General features: G+C 34.7%; 1 protein-coding gene across 2 annotated transcripts in view; it reads right to left on the bottom strand.

Annotated features, from left to right (window-relative positions):
- COL19A1 (collagen type XIX alpha 1 chain) overlaps window positions 1–25,839 on the bottom strand; it is a 317,390-nt gene that overhangs the window by 154,802 nt on the left and 136,749 nt on the right. For both annotated transcript variants that reach the window (XR_005990424.1, XM_041772509.1), the window contains exons 14-15: window positions 24,809–24,862; window positions 23,130–23,165 (exon numbers count right to left, since the gene is read on the bottom strand). Coding sequence is in view for 1 of the 2 variants with exons in the window: in XM_041772509.1 (XP_041628443.1) it covers window positions 23,130–23,165; window positions 24,809–24,862 (90 nt within the window). In the remaining variant the exon portion in view is untranslated. The remainder of the gene's footprint in view (window positions 1–23,129; window positions 23,166–24,808; window positions 24,863–25,839) is intronic.

Genomic DNA, 25,839 nt, shown 5'->3' on the forward strand with positions numbered 1-25,839 from the left:
TACTTCTGTTATAGTGAGAACATTAATTGCCATAGCTACCAAAATTCCAATATAAAAATTTATATTCTTCATCCACAAACCTCACTTGATACCAAAATAATCCAAGTTATTTTTAATTCTTGTGTGGTAAAACTGCAAAACAGATGCTCTACTTCTATTTGGAGGAGTTGCCATTCATTAGGGAAAGAAATATAAGTTGCATTAAGTTTATCTCACATTGATGAGGATTAAGTACTTACTTTTTGAAAAAAACAACATGAACTAAAGAGATTAATATATCTATACAAACCATTAATTAATAAGAAATAGAACCAATCAAGTTATTTAAAATGCTATGTCATTTAAAATAATGTAGTTTCATGTTTGGTAATTATGCTTGATTCACTTTGAGTTATAAATATTTTCATATTTCGTTAATTTCATATTTTTAGTTTTTTTTTACTATGAAAAACTATATATATATATATATATAAAGAAAAACTTTATGTAAATTTGCTTTATTTTGGCCCTAACTCAATAATGAAATGGTTTGATTTCATTTAACTCAAGGCCATGTTGACATGTAAAAAATTGGTAAGCCAATGGTCTGTCAAATCCATTTGTATCATCTGTCCTAATGATTTATGAGAGGGAGAATATGATTGAGTTTAATGATGAGTCTGATCATAACAACAGTCTACTTTTGGACTCGCTTTGATAGGTCACTGGCCACATGGAGACATGGTTCCACTGGAGAAAGAGGGAACAATCTACACATAGGTTGTTTTTAAATGTCTTTTGATAACTTCTAAGAATGGACAACAGGATACAAATGTTATTCCAAATTTAATAGCACAAATAACTTTTGTGTTTGGGCTATGCAACATAAATGAAAGACTGAAGGAAACTTAATTTAGGGGTTAAATTTGGGGGTTAAATTTGGGGGTTAAAACAGAAACCAGTACAGAGATATTCATACACCACAAGAAAGACCTAGGAATTTAGTGCAGATAACTATGAAGATGGTTAATACAGTATCAGACTAAGTGGGAAATGATTAAGTAAGGTGGTAAAAACCAAACATTTAAAAGGAGAATATGCTCCATACCATAATAAGGAAATTTTAAAAATATATTGAAGACTTTTTTAAGATTTTCTTTCTTCTTTCTTTCTTTCTTTCTTTCTTTCTTTCGACAGAGCATGTGCACATAAGCAGGGGGAGGGGCAGAGGGAGATGGAGAGAATCTCAAGCAGACACAACATTTAGCAGGGAGCCCAACATGGGGCTCGATTTCACAACCATGAGATCATGACCTGAGCTGAAATTAAGAGACAATTCTTAATGGATCGAGCCACCCAGGTGCCCTGAAGACTTTAGTCTTTTTAACTTCTTTCCATGGCCTTCCTCCTTTATGCCAGGAGTATCCATTTCCCTTAGGAGGATTAAGATCATAATAGCATAAGTGTAAAGACAATAGAAAAGTCAACTTTTGACATCTTAGAGTTCACATTAGACAGTAGTCTGGAAGCTAGGCTCCAGTAACAGAAAAGTATTTCTAAATATCAAGTACCTCATCACCACACATCAAGAGATACTCTCATAGAACACAAAGTTGAACATGAACCACATGACACAGCAGAAGGAGCAGATAGAGGCTGTTTCTATCCAACCAGAAAATGAACTGAAAACATGTCCTTCCCTTCTGTTGCCTTGAATGAAGAATTTCAGGAGAAGAATGATGAATTAGATGCCAGTATTCTTGCTTTCCCTCTTCTTAGGAAATCATGAAGAAAAAGAATTCATCAGGCATTCTATTTCTCATCAGACAATGAGCAAAACCTTTATAATTGTGATGGAAATAATTTCCAACCTATAATTCAAGTTTAAGACAAACTAGAAATTTCAAGACAAACTAGCAAACTATGCAAGCTGAATAAAAACATTTTTAGACATGTAAAATCTCAGAAAATTAACCTCCCTTTTATATTCTCTTAATAATTTGCCTGAAGATGTGTTCACATAAATGAAAGAGTGAAATCAAGTAAGGAGATGACAAGGTAAAAAAGAAGATTTGGAGTCAACCCAGAAAAAAAAAAAGGAGTCACAGAATGAGAAAATTTGAAATTTTGATAAACAGTATCAAATTGTCCTCCAAAGAGGCTATATCCATATATAATTTCCTCAAAATGTATAAGTATGTTTCTCCACATTTTTTCCCTACACTGTACTATCAAACTTTTTGACCTTTGCCAATCATTTTTTATTGTGGCAATATTTAAAATAAGGCCTACCTTCTTAACAAATTCTTAAGTGCACAGTACAGTATTGTTAACTATGGGCACAATGTTGTACAGTAAATCTCTAGAACTTATGAATCTTGTAAATCTGAAACTTTATACCCATTGAACAATAGCTCTGTAAATTTTCCTCCCCAGCTCCTGGCAACTACCATTTTTCTCTTTGTTCCATTGAGTCTGACTATGCTAGATACCTCACATAAGTGGAATCATACAGTATTTGTCCTTCTGCGACTGGCTGATTTCATTTAGTTAATATCCTTCGGGTTCTTTCATGTACTTGCATAGGGCAGGATATCCTTCCTTCTTTTTTTTTTTTTTTTTTTTTTTAAGATTTGCTTATTTATTTTAGAGAAAGAAAGAAACTGTGAGAGGGAAAGGGAGAGGGGAAGCAGACTCCCCACTGAGTGATGGATGATATTTCACTGTTTACATACACATTTTTGTTCATTTATCTGTCAATTGACATTTAAGTTGTTTTTGTATCTTAACTATTTTGTCATAAGCAAATGAAAAGATTTTCGACATCAATAATCATCAGGGAAATGCAAGTTAAAACCACAATGACAGATCACTTCACACCTGTTAGAATGGCTACTTTTGTTTTTTTATTTTTATTTTTATTTATTTATGATAGTCACACAGAGAGAGAGAGAGGCAGAAACATAGGCAGAGGGAGAAGCAGGCTCCATGCACCGGGAGCCTGACGTGGGATTCGATCCGGGGTCTCCAGGATTGCACCCTGGGCCAAAGGCGGGCGCTAAACCACTGCACCACCCAGGGATCCCTAGAATGGCTACTTTAAAAGAAAAAGGTAAGTGTTGGCAAAGAAATGGAAAAATTGGAACATTGTACACTGTTGGTGGAGATGTAAAATGGTGCAGTGGCTATAAAAACCAGTATGGAGATAACTAGAAAAATAAAAAATATATCACTGTATGATCCAGATATCCTATTTCTAGGTATATACCCAAAAGAATCGGGCCAATATTTTAAATTAGTATCTCAGAGACATTTTAATTTATATTTCTCTTATTATAAGTGCATTTAGATGAATTTTTATAGGTTTAAGCTATCTTGTTCTTTTTTTTTGCATAAACTCTGTTCACATCCTCACTTAATTTTTAAAAACTAGGTCCTTGAATTGCAATACAAGAATTACTTGCTCATGTGGACACATTTACTAATTTTTAAAATATTTATCTTCTGGACATTTTTATATTGAAAAAGTTTTTTAGTAATTATTTTTAAAATTTCTATATTTTCCAGCGCATTTGGATGTCTGAGTCAGTTAAACATCTGACTTCAGTGTGGGTCATGATCCCAGGGTCCTAGAATGAAGCCCTATGTTGGGCTCCATGCACAGTAGGGAGTCTGGTTGTCCCTCTGCTTCTCTCCATAATTTTGCGCACATGCACACTCTCTTTCTTAAATAAACAATATCTAAAAAATTGTGTATTTTCCATAAGATCTCTCTGATTTAGTTTCACGTTTAAAATTTTGATCCACCTAATATTTTTATTGTATGGGAGTGATAAAGGCATCCAACTTTGTATTTTTCCAAGTGCTAAATAATTGTTCCCAATCTATTAACTGAAAAATGATATTATTATGATTCTTTCAGTTTTGTTTTTAACTATGTACATAACCATTTTAAAAATATTAAATTTTTTTAAAACACTGCATAAATTAATGCAAATATACTGATTCTCAAAGTTTACTAATTACATGCAGTTTCAAATTTAGCATTTGAAATAGCAAGGAATTGCTCTAATTTTTATACCCAGCAATTCATCCTAAAGTACACAACATATGATTACTTTTAACTTAAGTAGACTCAAATTGTAGTAATTTGCCACTTATTTGGTTAACACAATGGTAATTATCACGTAGAATTTTCTTTTCAAATTTATTTTAGAGAGAGAGCATGAATGAGAGAGAGAGAGCATGGAGGAGGGGGCTGGCAGAGGGAAGGAAAGAAAATTCCAAGAGGACTCCATGCTGAGTGCAGAGCCCAATCAATGCAGGGCTGGATCCAGGATCCTGAGTAATAACCTGAGCTGAAACCAAGAGTTGGATGCCTAACTGACCACACCACCCAGGCGCCCCCATGTAAAATATTTTTTTATCATCACTTTGTCTTTAGATTCAGCTGGTACTTTATTAGTGGCAGAACTAAAGAGATGGACTTTATAGACTGAACAAGCTTTGTTAATTCTTAGAAAATACGGAGAATGCCAGGGTATCTTTTTATATATTGAATGGTTAATTCCTAATTCGCAAAATCAGGGAAAGCTGATTAAGAATTAACTATAAATTAAGAATTAACCATATGGTGTATTTTGGTAATTTGTACACTAACCAGTAGATAAAGTAACTGCATTGTTATTTGCTGGCTTTTTGTGGTTGTTAAGTGAGATAATGTGTGATGGTAGTTTTTATATTAACAAAAAGGCATCCCTAAAAATACTAAAATTCTGAGATTCAGTTTAATATATCTAAGAACTAAATCAATTTTTTATACTGCAAGTCAATGGACAAGTCCATCTATATACGAATATTTCCTTAAACATGATCTTTTAGAAATAGGGGTCAAATATTTACCCTCTATAATCATATACTGAATAAGTTAAGGCTGTGTCAGTAGAACTTCAATTCAGTGCAAGTAGCATCAATAAGATTAGTCATATGTATCACATAGACCCTCCTCCCCCAGGATATCATTCCCATGTTACTTTTCAATCTGCTGGGTTGGTAATTTGATCTGTCTTTTAAATGACCAGATTGTGATGTTATCAAAGCCAGGCACAAATGTCTTAATTTTCAAACTACCAATCAAACACTAGAAAGTTGGCATGAGAGTAAATTATAATTAATGTTTTCTTAATATTTCAATGAAATGGAGCAATCAGAAAGTTATTTCTAAGCTTCTAAAAGAGAGTAGTGTATCATCTGAACAAATCAACATAATTTCAAAGTCAATGTACTAATATAAAGCTCTAACAAGCTAGCAAATAGTGAATAAAAGGACGATGCAAACAGCATTTAAAAAAAGACTCATATTTGCACAGAACCAAATGGTAGAAGCCCTAGTGCAATTCTATATCATCATTTCAACAAATATTTCGATGACCTCCACACATTTACAAAAATTAGGAAAAGAATAAAGAATTGACATTTATTGAGTACCTGTTCTTGTATCAAGAATCCCACTAGTCACTTTACATAAGTGATTTAATTCTAACACCTGTACAAAATAGAATTTTTCCTTCTTATAGATGTGAAAAAAAAACTTCCTAAAGATAACACTGCAAATAAGTGGGGGGATCTAAGCTTTTTTAAAAAAGATTTTATTATTTGAGAAAGTGGAAGAGAGAGCATGAGAGGGGGAAGGGATGGGTTGCAAAGAGAGAGGAAGAAGTAGGCTCCCTGCTGGGCAAGAAGCCTGACATGGACCTCTATCCCAGGACCCTGAGATTTTGACTTGAGCCAAGGCAGATGCTTAAATGACTGAGCCTCTCAGGTGCCCCCATAAGCTTTAAACTCAAATATATCTGACTCCCAAACTTGATTCTACTTCTAATAGATTCTACTTCCACTTCCAAAGAAATATTTGGAGCATAAGATATATTTAAATATGCATAATGTTGATTCACAGATGGGTTTTCAGTTAATCTTATCGCATTATAGCATCTGATAGAAGCACCCTTGACATTTTTGATACATGAAGATATTAAACTTTCTAGAATATATTATACTGGGAAACTAAGAAGTGGTTGTATCAGAATGGTGTTCTATAAGAAATGGAATGAGAAATCAACAGCATAGACTGAAGGTAAGTAAGAACAGCAACATCCCAGAAAGTGTCTGAGGATTAGAATTGGTCAGAGGCTGAATGAGGCAGCATTACTGTTAGCAAATGGTGTGGTAAATAAAAGAGCAACAATTTGCTAGGATTTGTTTGAAAAAAGATGCAAGCACATTGTTGGAGACAATTCTCTAAGAATCTTTGGCATTTCTACTGGTCTTATTTTTTTAAAGATTTTATTTATTTATTCATGAGAGACAGAGAGAGAGAGAGGCAGAGACATAGGCAGAGAAGCAGGCTCCATCCTGGTACTCCAGGACCATGCCGTTGGCCAAAGGCAGATGCTTACTGCTGAGCCATCTGGGGATTCCCTCTACTTGTCTTATGAGTGAAACAGTAACTGATCTATGTTCTATTTTTTTTTTTTAAAGAAATTGGTTTTTTTTTTTTTTTTTTTTTTTTATTTATTATAGTCACAGAGAGAGAGAGAGAGGCAGAGACATAGGCAGAGGGAGAGAAGCAGGCTCCATGCACCGGGAGCCTGACGTGGGATTTGATCCCGGTTCTCCAGGATCGCGCCCTGGGCCAAAGGCAGGCGCCAAACCGCTGCGCCACCCAGGGATCCCTGATCTATGTTCTAAACCATCTTTTCACACACCAGCCTAGCCAACAGGGAATCTAGAAAATTCAAACTTAATTCTGGCTCAGTCGCCTAGATGTTCCTGTTGGCTTGATGTGGTCCTAGATAAAAAAGATAATGGCTAACTTGACTGAATACTGCTCACTCGGTACCCTTATGGTAACACACTAGGCTAAAGTAGGGCACAGAATGAGTTGTAAGCTTTATTAAAAATGTGTATGTTCTTGTTGATATATTGGATTAATGCTTCAAGTCAAGGGGAAAAAGCAATTCAGAAACTTATGGAGCAAATCATCTGATTTTCTTAGGTAGATTTGGATGATTTATGGTATTTGTTCAGCTGATCGGGTCTGAGATCCAGGGGAACAAGGTTAAAATCAATACTCTCGGGTGGCCTCATCTACCTGCTTGGAGTCCTGTTAATAGTAGCCCTTATAAATGCTAGATGGGACAAATTGAACAGTTTTACTCTCACCCTGTTTTGGTAAGGTTAATAAAAATGGTTGATGCAGTGGCATGCATACTCATAGGAAAATTTGCCAGGAGCCAAGACAGTAGAAGAAAGAGGAGTGGATATTGTTGGGAGACAGTGGGTCTTTCTATGGGTCTTTCATGTTGCTGCATGTCTTGTGAGGGAGTTACTAATTGCTCTGTTGTATTTCTGTATGTATTCTCTTTTTAAGAATGCTTATATAGGAAAGCAAAGGGAAGATTTGCTTACTGTTGAATATATATATATATGTATATATATGTATATATATATATATATTTTACTGTTCAATATTTTAAGATAATATCTTCCTCTGGGACAAAGGGCTGTTAAAAAGTTAATTTAAAAAGATTTGGACTCTCTAAACTTGGAGTTGTGACAATTCATTGCATGTGCAGCACCTACCTGGGTTACTCCTGAGGCTTGGTGGCAAGGGCAACCAATGCAAACATGAAGCTTCTCTTGCCATGAATGAAAATACCTTTGGCTCTGACTTGGGATCTCATGTCTTCTGTTGGATCCATTAAAGTGGTAGGCCAAATTGTTACCCAGCAAGTAGGGTAAAATTTCACAGCTTCCACAATTCTTGACACTGGTAAGTCAAAATCTTTCTCTAAATTGTGGGTATATCTAAACTATTTTTTTGCATTTAACCTCTATCCTTTCAAAATAACGTGACAAAAGAGAGGATTTGCTACAATGTTATTAGAGAGATAGATATTACATCATATGTAGCTAAATGATTTAGAATTCCTTAGGAAATTTAGAGATGAAATAATAGAATGTCACAATTTGAATAACCTTTAAAACCTTCTGCTTTGACTACTAAGTATTAGTGACATTATTTTATAAAATAAATAAATAAAAATAGTTGCACATTTCACAATAGACTTGAGTGTCTTGGCCTTATATCTAGTGTTTATTTATCAAAATATACTTTAATGATGAATTAAAACATATAAAGCTTCTATTCATGTCTGCAGTATATTAAACAGAAGGTAGGATCCTTCAATGAAGGAGATAATTCCAGTTGCCCACAAACAATGTGTCTCTCAAACAGACAAAAAAATAAATGAGGGACAGACAATAGGTGACACAGGATTGCCATTGTTGAAAATACGCAATAAAGGATAAGGTGACTACCTGACCTAAATGAATTACTTTTAGTTGGAAGGAGGACATTTGCCCTTCCAGTGTTCAAATCAGTGATTTAATATTTTCCTTTGGATATTTTAACTGTAGGATTTGGTGATATTTTATTTTGATACCATGTTTGTCAGTGAAACATAGCTATCTTCTGCCCATGAAGAAGAAATTTTTATTGAGTACCTACACTGCACCAAATACTTTTAGTCTCTGGAGATGCATACAGTAGAAAAGGTTGCTATCCTCATAGAGAATACACTAGAAGTAAAAAAGAAAATACTTCAATTCACTTAGAGTTAATAATTTTCTTAAGAAGAAAAAATTCTACTTCACACATAAAGATGCTATGATAATACAAAAGTCCTCTTTGAATATTTCTCAGCAATTCCTTTATAAAGGCCTCAATCCTATTGATATTCATTCCTGTTGATATTTTGCCGTTGAATATTAGCATAATAACAACGAGAACACTAGCTAAAAGTTAAATAGTACTTACTAGGAGTCAGTTATTGTTCAAAAAATTTACATATTCTAATTCATTTAACCATCACTTCAACACTATGTAGTAAGAAATATTGTTAATCCATTTTACAGATGCTGAAACTAGGACACAGGAAAGTCAATTAACATGGTCAGGTTCAAATGCTAGATGAAGGGACTGGATAACCCCTAAGCTATAATGCATAAATTTTTGGTTTGTTAAAATCAGTGGAATAGTTAAGTGGAATAAATATAATTCTAATTCTTTTGAGAGTATTCACCTTTAAATTCCATTTTATAGATCAATATAAGGTTCTTACCAAAAAAATTTTTATATACTTAGAGTGGAATTGAATTTAACTACTTTTGGTGTATAACTGACTTAAATACACATTTTTCTGCATATAATTTTTCAAAAGGCTTATCCATTTTATAATTTTCTAATGGCATTTGAGATACATTTTAATATATTTTTCTAGATTGCTGAATATCTATCTCATCATGAAAAATCAGCTCCTTCATAAAATTCCCTAACTGCCAGTGTATAGCACTTTTAGGGAAAAAAAAGTTTTATTGTTGAGCTTTAAAATATATAATTTCAAATTGTGATGAAAACAATTTGAAATGTCTTTTGAAACAGAAGCAAACCATAAACCGAAGGGCAGAAGGAGCTATTCTCCAATCATTTATCTAATGAAAGATATATAAATCACCTCCTGTCATATGAGCTGATGGTACGTTTTTCCAAAACATAAATCTTTTCTGAGGCTGAACATAAATCTTTCTAGGGCCTTAAGCATTCACTCCCCTATATTTCTGCACAGAGTCAATAAAAATAGTTTTGTAGTATGGAAACACCTATTTTAATCAACTAAATCATTTATGTAAGTCTTTTGCCCACAAATTTAAAAAAATGATTGATTTTTAAAAAAATATTTGAAATGTCTTCTTTCTTCTGGCCCATCAATACCCTAAAAATCTCAATATTGAACTAGATCTTCAGTTTCAGAATGTTAACAGTGAATATGAACTATGTGACTTTTTAAGACAAACTTCATTCAAATTCAGGCAATTCACAGAGACCATATAAATAATTCAGACTTTGATAGGTAAGGAATTTTAAGTAATCTTAATTGAAATGCTATTATTATGCTATAGCACATATATTTATGGGTACATATCAATATGTTTAGTACATACATGCTGTAGAACACATATTTATTTGAGTCAGAACTAAAAGAAATTATGTCCTATGGGTTTTTAATAAGAACTTTTCTATTCCATCCAACAGGGGGTGGCTATATAGTTTCTTAGGAATTTTAGTATGAAAACATTATTTATTAGTTGAGTCTGTGATTTAAATGTATTTAAACTAAGTAACTTTAAATTATAGCATACGAATTCTATTAAAAATGATTTTCTCTTAAATAAATGTTTTTGCGTAATACCAACATAATTGCAGCTGTACAAATACTTGCATACTGTTTGTATGCTAGCTGCAAATGATCAGTGTGAAAATGATCAATTTTAAACAACTGTTTTCTAATAAAGCAAATGGGTTCTGGGAAGACAACAACACAAGTGTTTCTGTGTTCCCAACACCTAGCATAGTATCTGACACATGATTAGCATTCAGGTAAGTGGGTAGGTCGAATGAAAAAGGGAGGGAATGGGCCATATCATTTTCTGAATTGATCATTTTTATATTATCAACACATTAATTTTGAAAAAAAAAAAAACCCTACTATCTCAAGGCTTCCCTTATGTGAATACTATATGATCTCTTGTTTATGGAGGCCATCTGTTAATTTGTGTGTCATTTGATTTATTAATTACCAGCTGAGATTTTCTCTCAGTTGCTTATGGTATTAAAGACAGTTTTCATAGGGCGAAATCTCTGCTCCTTCTCTGTGCCTAATTTTTGCTTATGCTAGATTTATCCGGGTCCCAAGAGACTGACATTTAAAGTATCATTTAGTAAGCATGTCTAAGACACTTCTGCTATTGACTGACTTAACCTTTGGCTTCTGTGTAAATCTTTGGTGCCATCTGGATGAGTATTTAATAACTCCCCAAAGGGACGTAGCCAGAGTAACACAGTCATTTTTCCTGGGAACTAAAACTAGTAGATATATCCCATGAAATGGCACTGTTCTACCTTCCTTCACCTGTCTCTTCTAACATGACATGCAGAAGGAGGCAGAGATATTAGCCAACTGCCTTATTTCAATCATAGTCCCTGTCTCGATTCTGAAGCTTCAGTTAGGGATTTGGCAAAACTTTACTATAAAAACAGCAGTATATTTTTTATACGAGGAATATCTGTTAGTAGTGTGTAATAGTAAGAACATAGAACATATACAACAACTTTAATATGTTATATATAAAGACACAGTTATATATAAAGAAGTTATATGTAAAGTTATTGACAAGAAATGACAAAGAACCAAATAATTTGCACTAATTTTACTTGCACATTAAATGTGAATATTTATATCCAATATTTAAATGTAGGGATTGCCTGGGTGGCTTAGCGGTTGAGCGTCTGCGTACAGCTCAGGATGTGATCCTGGAGCCCCCGAATTGAGTCCCACATCAGGTTCTTTGCGTGGAGCCTACTTCTCCCTCTGCCTGTGTCTCTGCCTCTCTCTCTCTCTGTCATGAATAAATAAATAAAATCTTTAATTAAAAAAAAAGAAAGATGTAAAGCAGTGCTGGTGAGGATGAGAAAGGGGCACCCTCTGGCACTGTTGGTGGGAATGCAAATTGGTGCAGCCACTCTGGAAAAGAGTATGGAGATTCCTCGAAAAGTTAAAAATAGAACTATATTCCAGCAATTGCACCACTAGGTATTTACCAAAGGAAACAAAAATACTTATTCAAAGGCTTACATGTACCCTGATGTTTATAGCACCATTATCAAGAGCCAAATTATGGAAAGAGCTCAAATGTCCATCAACTGAAGAATAGATAAAGAAGATGTGGTATGTATATATACAATGGAATATTACTCGCTATCCAAAAAATGAAATCTTGCCATTTGCAGTGACATGGATGGAGTTAAAGAGTATTATGCTAAGCAAAATAAGTCAGTTCGAGAAAGATAAATACATATGATTTCACTCAGATGTTGAATTTAAGGAACAAAACAAATGAACATGGGGGGAAAAGAGAGAGGGGCAAGTCAGAAAATAATCTTATATTATAAAATATATAATATACTAATATATGTAATAACTATATAATTAATTATATTAACTAATGATCTTAGTTAACTATAGAGGTTAAGATTATTATATAAACTGATGGTTACTGGAGAGGAGGTAGGTGGTTATTAAGGAGGGCACTTGTGATAAGCACTGGGTGTTGTATGTAAGTGATGAATCGTTGAATTCTATACCTGAAACTAATATTACACTGTATGTTAACTAACTGGAATTTCAATAAAAACTTGAAAAAAATATAAGGTAAAAACTTGTGTGAAATGTCATAATTAAAATAACATAAATAAAGCATAAAATATTAACCTGTAATACAGGATTTTTTATAACAAAATCTTATGACTTCAGAACAATTTATCAGGATGTACTTTTAACATAAATTTGCATTATGATCTTAGATGAACTGTATTTTGATCAAAGAAATTTGAATATTATGATGTTTTATTCAGTGTTGGTTTTAGCTCATGTAAATAAACATCTGCTCCTTAAATTATAGCTATCAACAGAGGAGATATATTAAATTTATCAGTAACTCACTCTGCCCTCAAGTTTTATTGGAATATAATTGACACATAATATTGTGTAAAGGTTTTTTTTAAAGATTTTATTTATTTATTTCAGACAGACAAAGAGAACATGAACACACGCAGGATCAGAGGGGGAAGGGGCAGAGGGAGAAGCAGACAACCCCAATGAGCAGGGAGCCTGATGAAGGGCTCACTCCCAGGACCCCAAGACCATGACCAGAGCTGAAGGCAGATGCTTAGCCAACTGAGCCACCCAGATGCCTCCACATTGTGTAAGTTTAAGGTATAGAATCTGATGATTTGAAACATGTATATATAATGAAACGATTACCACAATCAGATTAATTAACACCTCCATCAGCTCACAAAAATAGTTTTCGTGTATGTGTGCTGATAACATTTAAGATCTAGTCTCTTAGCAACTTTCAAGTATATCACACAGTATTGTTAACTATTGTCATCATGCTGTGCATTAGATCCCCAGAACTTACGCACTGTATAACTAAAAGTTTGCAATCTTTGACCAACATCTCTCCCATTTCCTTCATGCCCCGCCCCTGGCAACCACCTGTCTACTCTCAGTTTCTATGAGTTCTGTTTCTTCAGATTCTATATAAAAATGAAAACATGGGCAGCCCTGGTGGCACAGCGGTTTAGCACCGCCTGCAGCCCACGGCGTGATCCTGGAGACCCTGGATCGAGTCCCACGTCGGGCTCTCTACACGGAGCCTGCTTCTCCCTCTGCCTGTGTCTCTGCCTCTCTCTCACTCTCTCTCTCTCTTTCTGTGTGTGTCTCTATGAATAAATAAATAAAATCTTTTAAAAAAAAGATTAAAAAAATAAAAATGAAAACATAAGAGTATTTGTCTTTCTCTAACTTATTTCACTTTGCATAATGCCTTCAAGGTCCACCCATGTTGTTGCTAATGGTAGGATTCCTTCTTTTTATGGCTGAATAACTATACACACACACACACACACACACACACACACACTACACTCACTACATGTTCTTTATCCATTCATCTGTTGAAGGACACTTAGATTGTTTCCATGTCTTGGCTATTGTGAATCCATGAGCTTCATGAATTCAAGTGTCCAACTTTCTCCCCAGCTTTGGGAAATTCTTAGCCATTATTTCTTTAAATAAGCTTTCTGCCCATTTATCCTCTCTTCTCCTTTTGGTACTCCAATAATGCATAGATTTATATCCATTTATTTGGGTTCTGTTCCTGCAAAATTGTTGTGTTCTTTGATGTCATGTTTCCTTGATTTTTAGGATTCTCTGACATCTTGTGTTTCTGTCTTAATTGAAAAAGCACAGTTCTTTCAGTCTTCACTGACTGGCTTTGGGAGAGAATTGCCTCCCACAAAACTTTTAGGGCTTCCAAGGCTTTCTCATACCTTTTCTCAGATATGCTTACTCCACACTTTGCTTCTTCTTGTGGAGGAATTCTTAAGGTCTATGTCTTCTCTCAATAATACATAGTCAGGACACATAGTCAGGACACATGCTGACAGCTTCCCTTTTGCTCTTCTCAGGGCAGTGATTAACGCTCAATTTTGCATTGTTTCTTGGAATCTCAGAATGGAGGCAGTTTCTGCGGGTGCTCACCAGTCCTCTGCAAAGGCTCATTCTTGCTGCCACTGGGAGCATGCACGTGCAGCTGGCCATGAGGTGAGTGTGTGTGGAGGTGAGGCACATAGAGTCTTGGAGGTGCCTGTGGGCCATTAGAGGGAGAATCAAAAGTGAGGAATGTCCAGAGGCTCGTGGGTGAGTTTCCTAATAGTCTGGGGTATATGCACTCCATAAGATTCACATCCCCTTGGTGCTCTCTAAGAGCTCTACTTCTGTTCTCCCAGCATCACCCACTCTATCACACAGCATATCTCAGTATTCCAGATGAGGCAAGATGGATGTAGGTTTCTTTGGCAGCATCCTGCATAGCTGGGACAGGTGAGTTGTCATTCACAAGCTCTCACCTTCCCCTGCAAGAGAAATCATGGCTGAAGAGGTATCTTTTGGCACTGAGCTGTGCAGCCTTGCAGAAGGGGTGATGCATGTAAATTGAAACTGTTCCTCTTACCCTTTTGGGATTTCTTTGCTTCAGTAGTATGTTGCAACTTCTCCACTAGACTCCACTGGACTTCTTCCTGGACTTCCACGAGACTATCTTACCCATGGGTGATTGTCTAAATTGATGTTCTTTGGGAGGAATATGGTAGAAAATTCCTATTCCACTATGATGATGATGTCCAGGAATTCACTTAAGTGTCGTTGTAACATTCATTCCAGGTATGGTGGCAACCAAATAAATTTCAGAAAAATGTGGTTTGTTGACATTTTTAAAACTAGAATTTTAAAAAGTACAAGCAAAATTTATTTATAAGGGAATTATTCTTTTGTTGTTGATAAGCAGTTGCTTAAAGAATTTCAGCTGGAATCAGGCACAATTTGATTTTATTTGGCTTCATTTGTGCTATTGAAAGGAAAAGTTCCAAATTATAGCAACTGATTTAATATTTTTATGGATTAGATGCCAAATTTTACCTTCTAGGAGTTAAACAAAGTGCTGAGAGATGAGTAATAAATCAGGCAGGGTAAGGTAAAACTTACAACTGTAGATCAAAGATGTTTATTTCAATTTATACTTTTGTGTCATAATCAAGTCTAGGAACCACAGATTTATTCTATTTGGCTAGCACTCTGCTTTCTTTTTAAAAAAATGAATATTAAATAATTTTATAGAAAACTGACATGAAAACTTCCATAACCAATTTTATAGAAAGCTGACATGAAAACTTCAATAAACAAATGACCTTAAAACAATAAAAATGGAATAAGTAGCACAAAAATTTTGTAACAAAGAAAATATCAGTCCAAATGCTTTCATCAAAATCATTATATAAAATTCTTATTTTACAAAGACTTTCTAAGAGAAAGGAAGTTAATAAATGAAATTAATGAAGCTAAAAAGCAAAGATTATAATACTTACAAAGACGATATTCATTAAACATCTTTTTTTTTTTTCCTTCAGGGCATACTATGTGCTAAACTCTGTTCTGTATGCTTGGAATTCAAAAGTAAACAAAACTCACCAAGAATCCTTGCCCCTCATGGGATTAATAGTCAAATGTAGAGGAATACTGACAATTAACAATAAATATAATAAATAGGCATTTAAAAATATTTTATTTATTTATTCATGAGAGACACAGAGAGAGAGAGAGAGAGGCAGAGACATAAGCAGGCTCCGTGGAAGGAGCCCAATATGGGACTCAGTCCCGGGTCTCCAGGATCACACCCTGGGCTGAAGGTGGCGCTAAACTGCTAAGCCACCGGGCTGTCCTAAGTAGGCATTTTAAATGTTAGGTTAGAAAGTGGTAAGTGCTATGGTGAAAATGAAAAAAGTAGAGCACTAATGGGGTTTAGAAATTCTATGTGTGTATGTGTGTGTGTAATTTTAAACAGGGTGGTTGAACATGGCCATTGTTAAAAGTTAAAGGAAGTAGCTGTGCATATAGCTGGAACAGGTGGAAGAAAGAGAAAATGCAAACCTTCTCAGGTGGAGTGCCAGGGATACTTAAAGACCTGCGAGAAGGCCACTGCTGTGGAATAAAGTTAGCAAGAAAAGAATAAAAGATGAAGTCAGAAATGCAACAAGAGTTGAAACCTATAAGACCTTTTAGGCTTGGCCATTGTATAGAATTTGGCTTTTACTATGAATCAAATGGAGAAACATGGGAGATTTTGAACAGAAGCATGACAAGGGGATGCCTGGGTATCTCAGTTGGTTAAGTGTTTGCCTTTGGCTCAGGGCATGATCTCTGGGTCCTGAGATTGAGTCCCATGTTGGGCTCCCTGCTCAGCAGGGAGTTTGCTTCTCCCTCTCCTTCTGCCTCTACCCTTCTTCCCTACTTGTGCTCTCTCTCTTTCCCTCAAATAAATAATTTTTTTTAAAAAAAGAAGCATGATGAGGAAACTTCTTGGCTTCTGTGTTTTTGTAAAACTCAAAGAGATAAAGGGAAGATGTAGGAAAACCATTGAACAGGTACTGAAACAATCCAGGGATATATGATGCTGTCTAGAACAGGATAGCAATAATAGGAATGTGAGAATCAGATTTGGAAATATATTTAAGATGAGGCAAATAGAATAACTTATAAGGCTAATTCACCTATGTGTACAGTTGTAAAATTTCTAAGTAAATTAGAAGTAATCTAGCATTGTATAAAAAAAGTAGTTCCTATTGAATTAACATACAGATAACAACTTTAAACTCCAGAGAAAAATGTAAAAACGACTACCTGAAGACACTGGAAAATCAACAAAAGGAGGTAGACACTAGAGAGGAGTCAACATTTGGAAAAACGAAACAGCAGGTGGTCAGTTTCCTGTTTCTAAAATGTTTACTTTTGGGACGCCTGGGTGACTCAGCAGTTGAGCGTCTGTCTTTGGCGCAGGTTGTGATCCTGGGATCTGGGATCAACTCTTGCATCAGGCTCTGTGCAGGGAGCCTGCTTCTCCATCTGCCTGTGTCTCTGCCTCTATATCTGTCTCATGAATAAATAAATAAAATTTAAAATAAAACAAATGTTTACTTTGAAGGCAGGCCACAGTCTGGGTCACAGGGTGGCTAAATGGAAAGCCTGCTGTCTGGCTGGACTGAAGAATTAGAGCACAGAGCTTAGAGCAAATGTACTTACCAGAAGGTAAAGAAGGTGTGGTTTGCAAAATTTTGTAAAGCACAAGGCAGTCCCAAATTCTGTGTATAAACGTTACCAAAATCTCTGGCTGATCCCTAACCATACATGTGTAGTACACACTCCAAGCAACCCAAACTAGGCTAAAAGAACAAAATCAGGATTTCAGCTGTTGTCAACTACAGGGGAGACAGTTTACAGTGTGTGTGCAGCTAATTTAACTCCTCGCTTTAAAATATATTCATGTTCTTCAGAGAAATCTAACAAAATTCAGAGTTCCTATAACATATCATTCACAGTGCCTAAAATGCAGTCCAAAAATATTTGACATAGATGTTAAGAACAAAACATCACCAATTCTAAAAAGAAAAGATGGATGTCTAGTGGCTCAGGCAGTTAAGTGCCTCCTGATTTCAGCTCAGGTCATGATCTTGGGGTGAGATTGAGCTCCATGTTGTGCTCCGGGCTCAGTGAGGAATCTTTTTGTCCCTCTCCCTCTGCTCTTTCCTCCTTTCTCTCTCTCTCTCTCTCTCTCTCTCTCTCTCTCTCTCTCCCTCAAATAAATAAATAAATAAATAGATAAATAAATAAATAAATAAATAAAATCTTTTTTAATAAGAGAAAAGACTGTCAACAGAGAAAATTTGACATTAATCAGATGACAAAATTTTTTTTAAAGATTTTATTTATTTATTTATTTATTTGAGAGAGAGAGAGAGCACAGTGTAAGATGAGGGAGAAGCAGACTCCCTTCTGAGCAGAGAGCCCAGTGATGCAGGGCTCAATTCCCTTGACCCTGAGATCATGACCTGAGCCGAAGGCAGACACTCAACCAACTGAGCCACACAGGCATCCTTCAGATGATGGAATTCTAATACAAAGATATTAAAATAAAGCATCTATTAAAACTACTTTCAAGGACATGAAGGAAAATATGGCTCCCAGTGAGCAAAAAGATAGAAAATGTTAGCAGAGAAACAGACATTATTTTTAAAAAAAACAAATAGAACTTCACTAACTTAAAAATATAGTATCTAAATTGAAAAATTTGAAGAATGGTCTTAATAGCAGAATGGAAATGACCAATAATGAGTAAGCTTGGAAAGAGTCCACTAGAAATGATTAATTCACAAGAAGAGAGAATTAGATGGAAAGCAAAATATTTTAAAAGCGCAACATATATGTAATCAGAGTCTCAGAAGGAGAAGAGAGAGATAATAGGGCAGAAAACAAATTTGATGAAATAACAGACAAAAATTTCCCAAATTAGGTGAGATAAATAAATTTATAGATCAAAGGAACTCAGGAAAAGCAGGAAAAATGTAAAGATAAACACACCTACATCACGTGATCTGTGTACATCTGACATACAGTATGGGTACGGAGCCACTAATCTATCCACTAATCTATGAAATGATGGTGCAGCTGGGGGTTGAGTCCTAAGCCCTTGGACTTGAAGTATGGTCTGAGGACCAGCAGCACCTGCATCCTCCAGTTAGAAATGTAGAATCTCACATCCCACCTCAGACTTATGAAATGAAATATGTATTTGAACAAGACCTCTGAATGTTCTTGGGCACCTTAAATTCTGAGAAGTATTAAGGCACTTGAGCTTACTGCAGTCCTTGAATGGCTGGTTAAGGCTGTAATTAAAGGTATCTTTCTAGCCTTAATCTCCTCTACTTAACCAACCAGCCTTCAGTCTTAATTTAGTTTCACTAGTATACCTCCCAAATGGAAAGAGATGTTTACATTTATTTATTACAATGCATTAAGTTGTATTTCAGATAAAACCCAGACTTCTTCAAAAGTCTAAAAGAATTTTTTGAACAGGAAGAAACCTTGTTCCATTACAGTACCCATATACAATGGCTTTCAATTCCAACTGCATATTTAGAAGTACCCTAGGAGCTTTAAAATATACTGGTCCTGGGATGCCTGGGTGGCTCAGTGGTTGGGCATCTCTGCCATTGGTTCAGGGTGTGATCCCGCAGTCCTGGAATCAAATCTTGCATTGGATTCCCTGCATGGAGCCTGGTTCTCCCTCTGCCTTTCTCTCTGTGTCTCTCATGAATAAATAAAATCTTTAAAAAGTAAGTAAGTAAGTAAGTAAATAAAATGAATAGAATAAAATAATAAAATAAAATAAAATAAAATAAAATTAATAAAATAAAATATACTGGTCCACATCAGATCTACTGAATTGTAATTTCTGGGGGTGGAGCCCAGTTTGGTATGTTTGAAAGCTCTCTAGTGATTTTAGTGTGCAAATACCTTTGAGAAACACTATGAATGAACTTTCAATTTATTGACTCTCAGATAACAGTACCTCCTTTAATCTAAATATAGTGGAGTCAGTATAACTTTCAAGTTTATCTTCCTTGAAAACTGTTATCGATCACTTCATTAAAATATATTAATCTACCTTATAAAAATCAATTAAATATTTAGTACATGATAAGATTATATGCATTTCACTTCATCCCTATTTCCTAACTAACATTTTTTTAATTTTTAAAAATATTTATTTTCTTTTTAAATTTTTAAAAAAATTTATTTATTTTCTTTCCAAGTTTTCATTCATTCATTCAATAAATCATTCATTCATTTTTTGAGAGAGAGTGTAAGCATGAGCAAGTGTAGGGAGGGAGGGATAGAGAGAGAGAATCTGAAGCAGTCTCCATCATGCCCAGAGTGGAGCCCAATGCAGGCTCCATCTCATGACCCTGAGATCATGATGCTTAACTGACTGAGCCACCCAGATACCCCTTAAGTTTTATTTAAATTCCAGTTAGTTAACCTACAGTGTAATATTAGTTTCACGTGTAGAACTTAGTGATTCATCACTTATACACAATACCCAGTGCTCATCACAACAAGTACCTTCCCTATTACTCATTACCTTTTTAACCCATTCCCCACCCACCTACCCTCTAGTAACCATCAATTTGTTCTCTATAGTTGAGAGTCTGTTTCCTGGTTTGTTTTTCTCTCTTTCTCTCTTTCTCTTTTTACTGCTATGTTCATTTGTTTTATTTCTTAAATTCCACATATGAGTGAAATCATATGGTATTTGTCTTTCTCAGATCAACTTAATTCAGTTAGCATAATAATAATACTCTCTAGCTCCATCCATGCCATTGCAAATACCAAGATTTCATTCTTTTTGTGGCTGAATAATATACCATTGTGTGTGTGTGTGTGTGTGTGTGTGTGTACACACATCTTCTTTATCCATTCAGCAGTTGATGGACACTTGGGTTCTCTCCATTGTTTGGTTATTGTTGATAATGCTGCTATAACCAACAGGGTGCATGTATCCCTTTGAGTAAATACTTTTGTGTCCTTTGACAATTGCTGGATCATAGAGTAGTTATATTTTTAACTTTTTGAGGAACCTCCATACTGTTTTCCACAATGGCTGCATCAGTTTGCCTTCTCATCAACAATTTAAGAGGGTTTTCCTTTCTCCACATCCTTGCCAACAACTGTTGTTTCCTGTGTTGTTAATTTTAGCCATTCTGACAGGTGTGAGGTGGTATCTCATTATAGTTTTGATTTGTATTTCCCTGATGATGAGTGATATTAAGCATCTTTTCATGCATCTGTTGGCCATCTATATGCTTTTTTGGAAAAATGTCTATTCATGTCTCCTCATTTTTAAACAATTAATTATGTTAATAAACTAATGACAAGTATATATTAGTAATATCCAAATAATACTAATATTTAACTTGGTGAAATAAAACATCTCATTTCAGAGTGGCTTTTGGCTTATTATATTTTTATGTAAGGGTAAAAATTCATTTGTACTCTCTCCATGCCTGCCAGCTAAATAGTGCAGGGGCATCTACAGGGTACAACTTGGCAGGAAGACATTAGCTGTCATTAAAAATCCATAAAGTAGGAGTGCCTGGGTGGTTCAGTCAATTAAGTGTCCAACTTTGATTTTGGCTCAGGTCATGATCTCAGGGTTGTGAGATTAAGCTCCACAATGGGCTTTGCACTGGGTGTACAGCCTGCTTAAGATTCTCTTTCTCCCTCTGCCTCTCCCTTCCTCCACCCCCAACCCCCACTCCCACATGCACACTTTTTCTCTCTCCCTCTCCAATAATAATAATTCCTTAAAATAGATATATTCCAATCCAATTTTCTGGGTAAGGGAGCAAATTTGCATTATCAGGTGAAATGACAAACATAGACCTGACTACATTTTGCTCTTTAAACACAAGTTGGAAATGATTACAAAATCAGATAACTAAATAGAGTGGGTGAGTGTGGAACTTAGTTGAACAAAAGCAAGCATGTGACTTAGATAAAATGAGCAGGTTTAAGTCTAAATCACTGCCAAATAATTTTAAAAATAAACTCCACAAAGTATAAAAAAGCTGAATAATATGTAGTTAAAACAACTTCTCAAATAGTTTTTATTTCCATCTTGAAAATAAAAGCTTCAAGCACAGAATTCCATTGTAAATTGAATTTGGTTATTCCTAGATCATCTGTTTGAGTCCTTAGATTTTTCATGTATGAATAAATATTTGTCCTTTAAGTAAGCATTGCAAAAATTATTTGTATAAGACATTATTAACATATTGTTCAGTATGACATTTTGAAATACAAAGATAAATACAAATGTTATTAAAGCCACACAGTCTTTGTGATTACTGTGCTGCCTTACTGGGAAGAGCTCAACACAGATACTAGAAGATTTCTTTTCTTTTCTTTTCTTTTCTTTTTTTTTTTTTGATACTAGAAGATTTCTTTTTAAACCTGACCTTCTATTATCAGAACGGGCCTCAAAACTGATGATTTCAATTCTTAATTTATGTCATTAGGTAATATCAACATAAAATTGAAGAGACCTCAGGCTACAAATGAACTTATTTAAGAAAGTTTCCTCTTTTCTATTAGACTTAGAGTCATCGTTAGACCAAATCTTTAAGTTAAATGAGACTCCTTAATGACCTATGAAAAAAATCTATAATGGTAAATTATATCTAAATATAAAGTCATTATATATTTATGATTAAATGCTTAATAAATGATGAGCCATTTAATTGAGAACAATCCCATTATGTGCACATTAGAAACTTTTCTCATAAATATGTTACTGAAATATCTCCATTTATCATTTGTAAATCTCAGAATCAAATTACATAGGAAAAAAAAAACAATGGTCTTGGACAGGTTTTGGGGAATGTAACAATCAGTTTAAATAGTAGCTGTTTTTTACCTATTGGGATTATAGTTTATTTTGTTCTTTTACAGTTTTTTTTAAAAGATTTTATTTATATATTCATGAGAGACAGAGAGAGAGAGAGAGAGAGAGAGAGGCAGAGACACAGGCAGAGGGAGAAGCAGGCTCCATGCAGGGAACCTGACGTGGGACTCAATCCCGGGTCTTCAGGATCACACCCTGGGCTGAAGACAGCACTAAACCGCTGAGCCACCTGAGCGGCTCATCTTTTACAGTTTTTAAAATAAGTAGAATAGTCTCTTCTTCCATTAACTTTAAATGTCATGTTAAGAATGTATAATCAAACATTCAAGGGCCACAATTATGAACCATATGGAGGGTAGAGAATCTTGTTCAGGATTGGTACTGCCTCCAGACTTTTCTAATAACTACTGGTATGACCTCAGGTTAAGTACTTCACTGATGTGGGTAGATGCCCCATCTTAAAAATCTGGAGGTTTGGCTAGATCTTCTCTAAGGTCACTTTCAGTTCTCAAATATTTTATGGCATAAATTTTGGTTTAGTCATGATGTATTGTGAATAATAAACAGGATAACATATTTCAATTTTGAATTCTGGTTTCAGGAATACTTACAGTTAAGGCTGGTGGTCCTGGAGGTCCTGTATCTCCCTAAAACAGATTAAAATTACAGTCACTATTAATCCCTTTGGATATTTTATTTATAAGTTTTCTGAATGGATAGAAGCTATATATATATATATATATATACATATATATATATATATATATACATATATATATATACACACACACACACACACACACACACATTTTGAAAGAAAAATAGAATTTGATCTGATAGGAGTCTGTATCCTATCATACGATGACAAATGTATCGCGTGCTTTAACTCTCATGATATAAATATCACCTTATGTACCCCTGTGCTTTCTGCAAAACTTGTTTGGAAAAGCTAAAATAATCTAATTTTCTATTCTTTTGTCTACTAATCCAAAATTAGAAAGAATATCTTTTCAAATATGGTTACTTGCCGATGGAGCAGCTGGTAAGTGTCATGACAGATAATTTTTCTGACAAAGTTAGTATGAGGATCAGCAGAAATAATAAGTGGATCTCCCCACTTCATGCCTCCCAGCTGCAAGAAGCAGTCCCACTGCCTCTTATAAAGCTCTGCTAAATTGACATTGCATTTGCCATTAATTTCAAGAGGCTTTGCCTATATTTATGTATTTTTAAATATGAAAATTGCTTTGCTAACCTATGTGAATACAAATTACCAGGTGGACATAGAGAGACTTTTCAAAATCTTTTAAAAAATGGCTTATCTAAAAGTTTACTGTTTTCTCATTTATATGTCACCTATATGCTTTATTGTATCAGGACCCCTATTTATTTAATAAGAACTCTTAATCATTAAGATCAAGCATTATTACTATAATGCCTTTTAGGTGGACATGATGGAAAAAAACTTTGTGGCATGAAGTTCTGAGCTATGCTCTAATGTTGAGGGTATCTCTGTAACTTTTTCTTTTCTCATCTAACATAGTCACCTCAAAAGTTAATACAGCATGGAGTAGTCATTACTTTTTGGAACAATTGAATAAAAATAGCCAATACTCGTTGGGGAACATTGACATAGCTTAACTCGGTCACTGAGGACCAATTTGTAAGATCAACTTTAATATAGAGGTAAATATTGAAGACAGACAAGGATTCCCAAATGTGCTGAAAATAGAGATAATAAAACACCCACAAGTACAATTGTTATTAAATTGAGATCATCCAATGACCTTATTCTAAATGATTCTTCCTTTTAGTATTTTTAAATCTCTTTTAAAGGTCACTGCCAATATATCATTATAAAATGGCATGCGAGAAAAAGTGGTAGGAAATGAAGCATTCAGACTGAGACTGAGTTAGAAAGTTAACCTCCTTCCCCCCAAAGGCCACCTGCTTCACCATTATGGTAGCAGTTCAGTGCTATTGGCAAAATTCCCTGATATAAGGCACAGTTGCTAATTTGGCAATGGAATAGCTAATGCTGTTAAGTGAGGGAGAGAAAGTGAAATCTTATAAACACAAATTAATGTCAACTAGCAGTTGTGCATTTAGTCTCTTCAAACTAATTAAATGAACCAAAAGGCTTTTCTTCGGATGCTTTTAACATAACAGCCTTTGGTTAATTTTAACAAAATTAACTTTTGGCAGTTAAATAGTATCAATGAAAAGTCAGTGCAAGCATTTTTAGAGTTTTCTTAAGAAAAACTGGCATTTCTCTGGGAGAACACAATACCTTTTCTCCTTTTGGGCCAGGTGGACCATGAGGACCCAAGTCACCTTTCAAACCCTATATAAAGAATACAATCAATGTGATTTCTATACACAATTCACAAAAAGCTTGAATTTCTAACAAGTCATTAGCCACAAAATAAAATAATTTACTGAACTCCCAAATCCCATTCTTCAGTTTGTAGTATAGAGAGAAACAGAGACAACTGGCACTAAAATGATAAGCAACATCTGCGTTGTGGTGAGTACAGATACATTAAATCAGCGTGAGTCCTGAATACTGCATATTTGTGCAACTTTGCTTCCTGCTAAAATTACATTAATTCACCATCTGGGAGAACATCATTTAGATCTATATGAGCTTTTAAGTATCCACTTTGGATTAAATTTGTGGATGTTGTAAATACCTTTGATTTAGCATTGATTTGGCCTTTATAAAGCTTGCCAAAAATTCAAGAATTAAATTAAAAGCATTTTTATGTCTCTATCAAGTAATCTAATTGTGGGGGAAATATATATAAAGGACATATTCTTTTCCTATCCCTCACAGCCTGAAACTATAATGTAGTTGCTTTCCTGTTTTAAAGTATGTTTTAGTCCACTAATTCCTAATTTTCTTAACCTGAATTTATAAAGATATTAAATGAAACTATATAAGACATAGAGTATCAAATAATTATGTTCATGAATATTCTAGGTTCTTGGGTGCTTCAGTGGGTATTTAGTTGATCGGATTCAGAAATGACAGCTCTCAGAAATACTACAATAGATTTCACTGGAGGAAAAATCAGTTCTACAGTTGAAGGTATTCACAGTGTAAACAGAAAGAAAGATAGACACATCCTGACTGTGTGGTGAATAGGAAAAAGTACCTTCCTTCATCCTTGATTTAACACATTGGATAAGGGAAAAACAATAATAGAAAAAAGAAATATTCTGAAGCCACACAATGCACAGTATATCTAGAGGTCTTACTTTTCCTGGACTAGGGATCCATCTATCACAGCACTGACATTTTGTAGTCAATAAACAATG

Source organism: Vulpes lagopus, chromosome 1 (genome assembly GCF_018345385.1).
Source record: "Vulpes lagopus strain Blue_001 chromosome 1, ASM1834538v1, whole genome shotgun sequence".
Lineage (NCBI taxonomy): Eukaryota > Metazoa > Chordata > Mammalia > Carnivora > Canidae > Vulpes > Vulpes lagopus.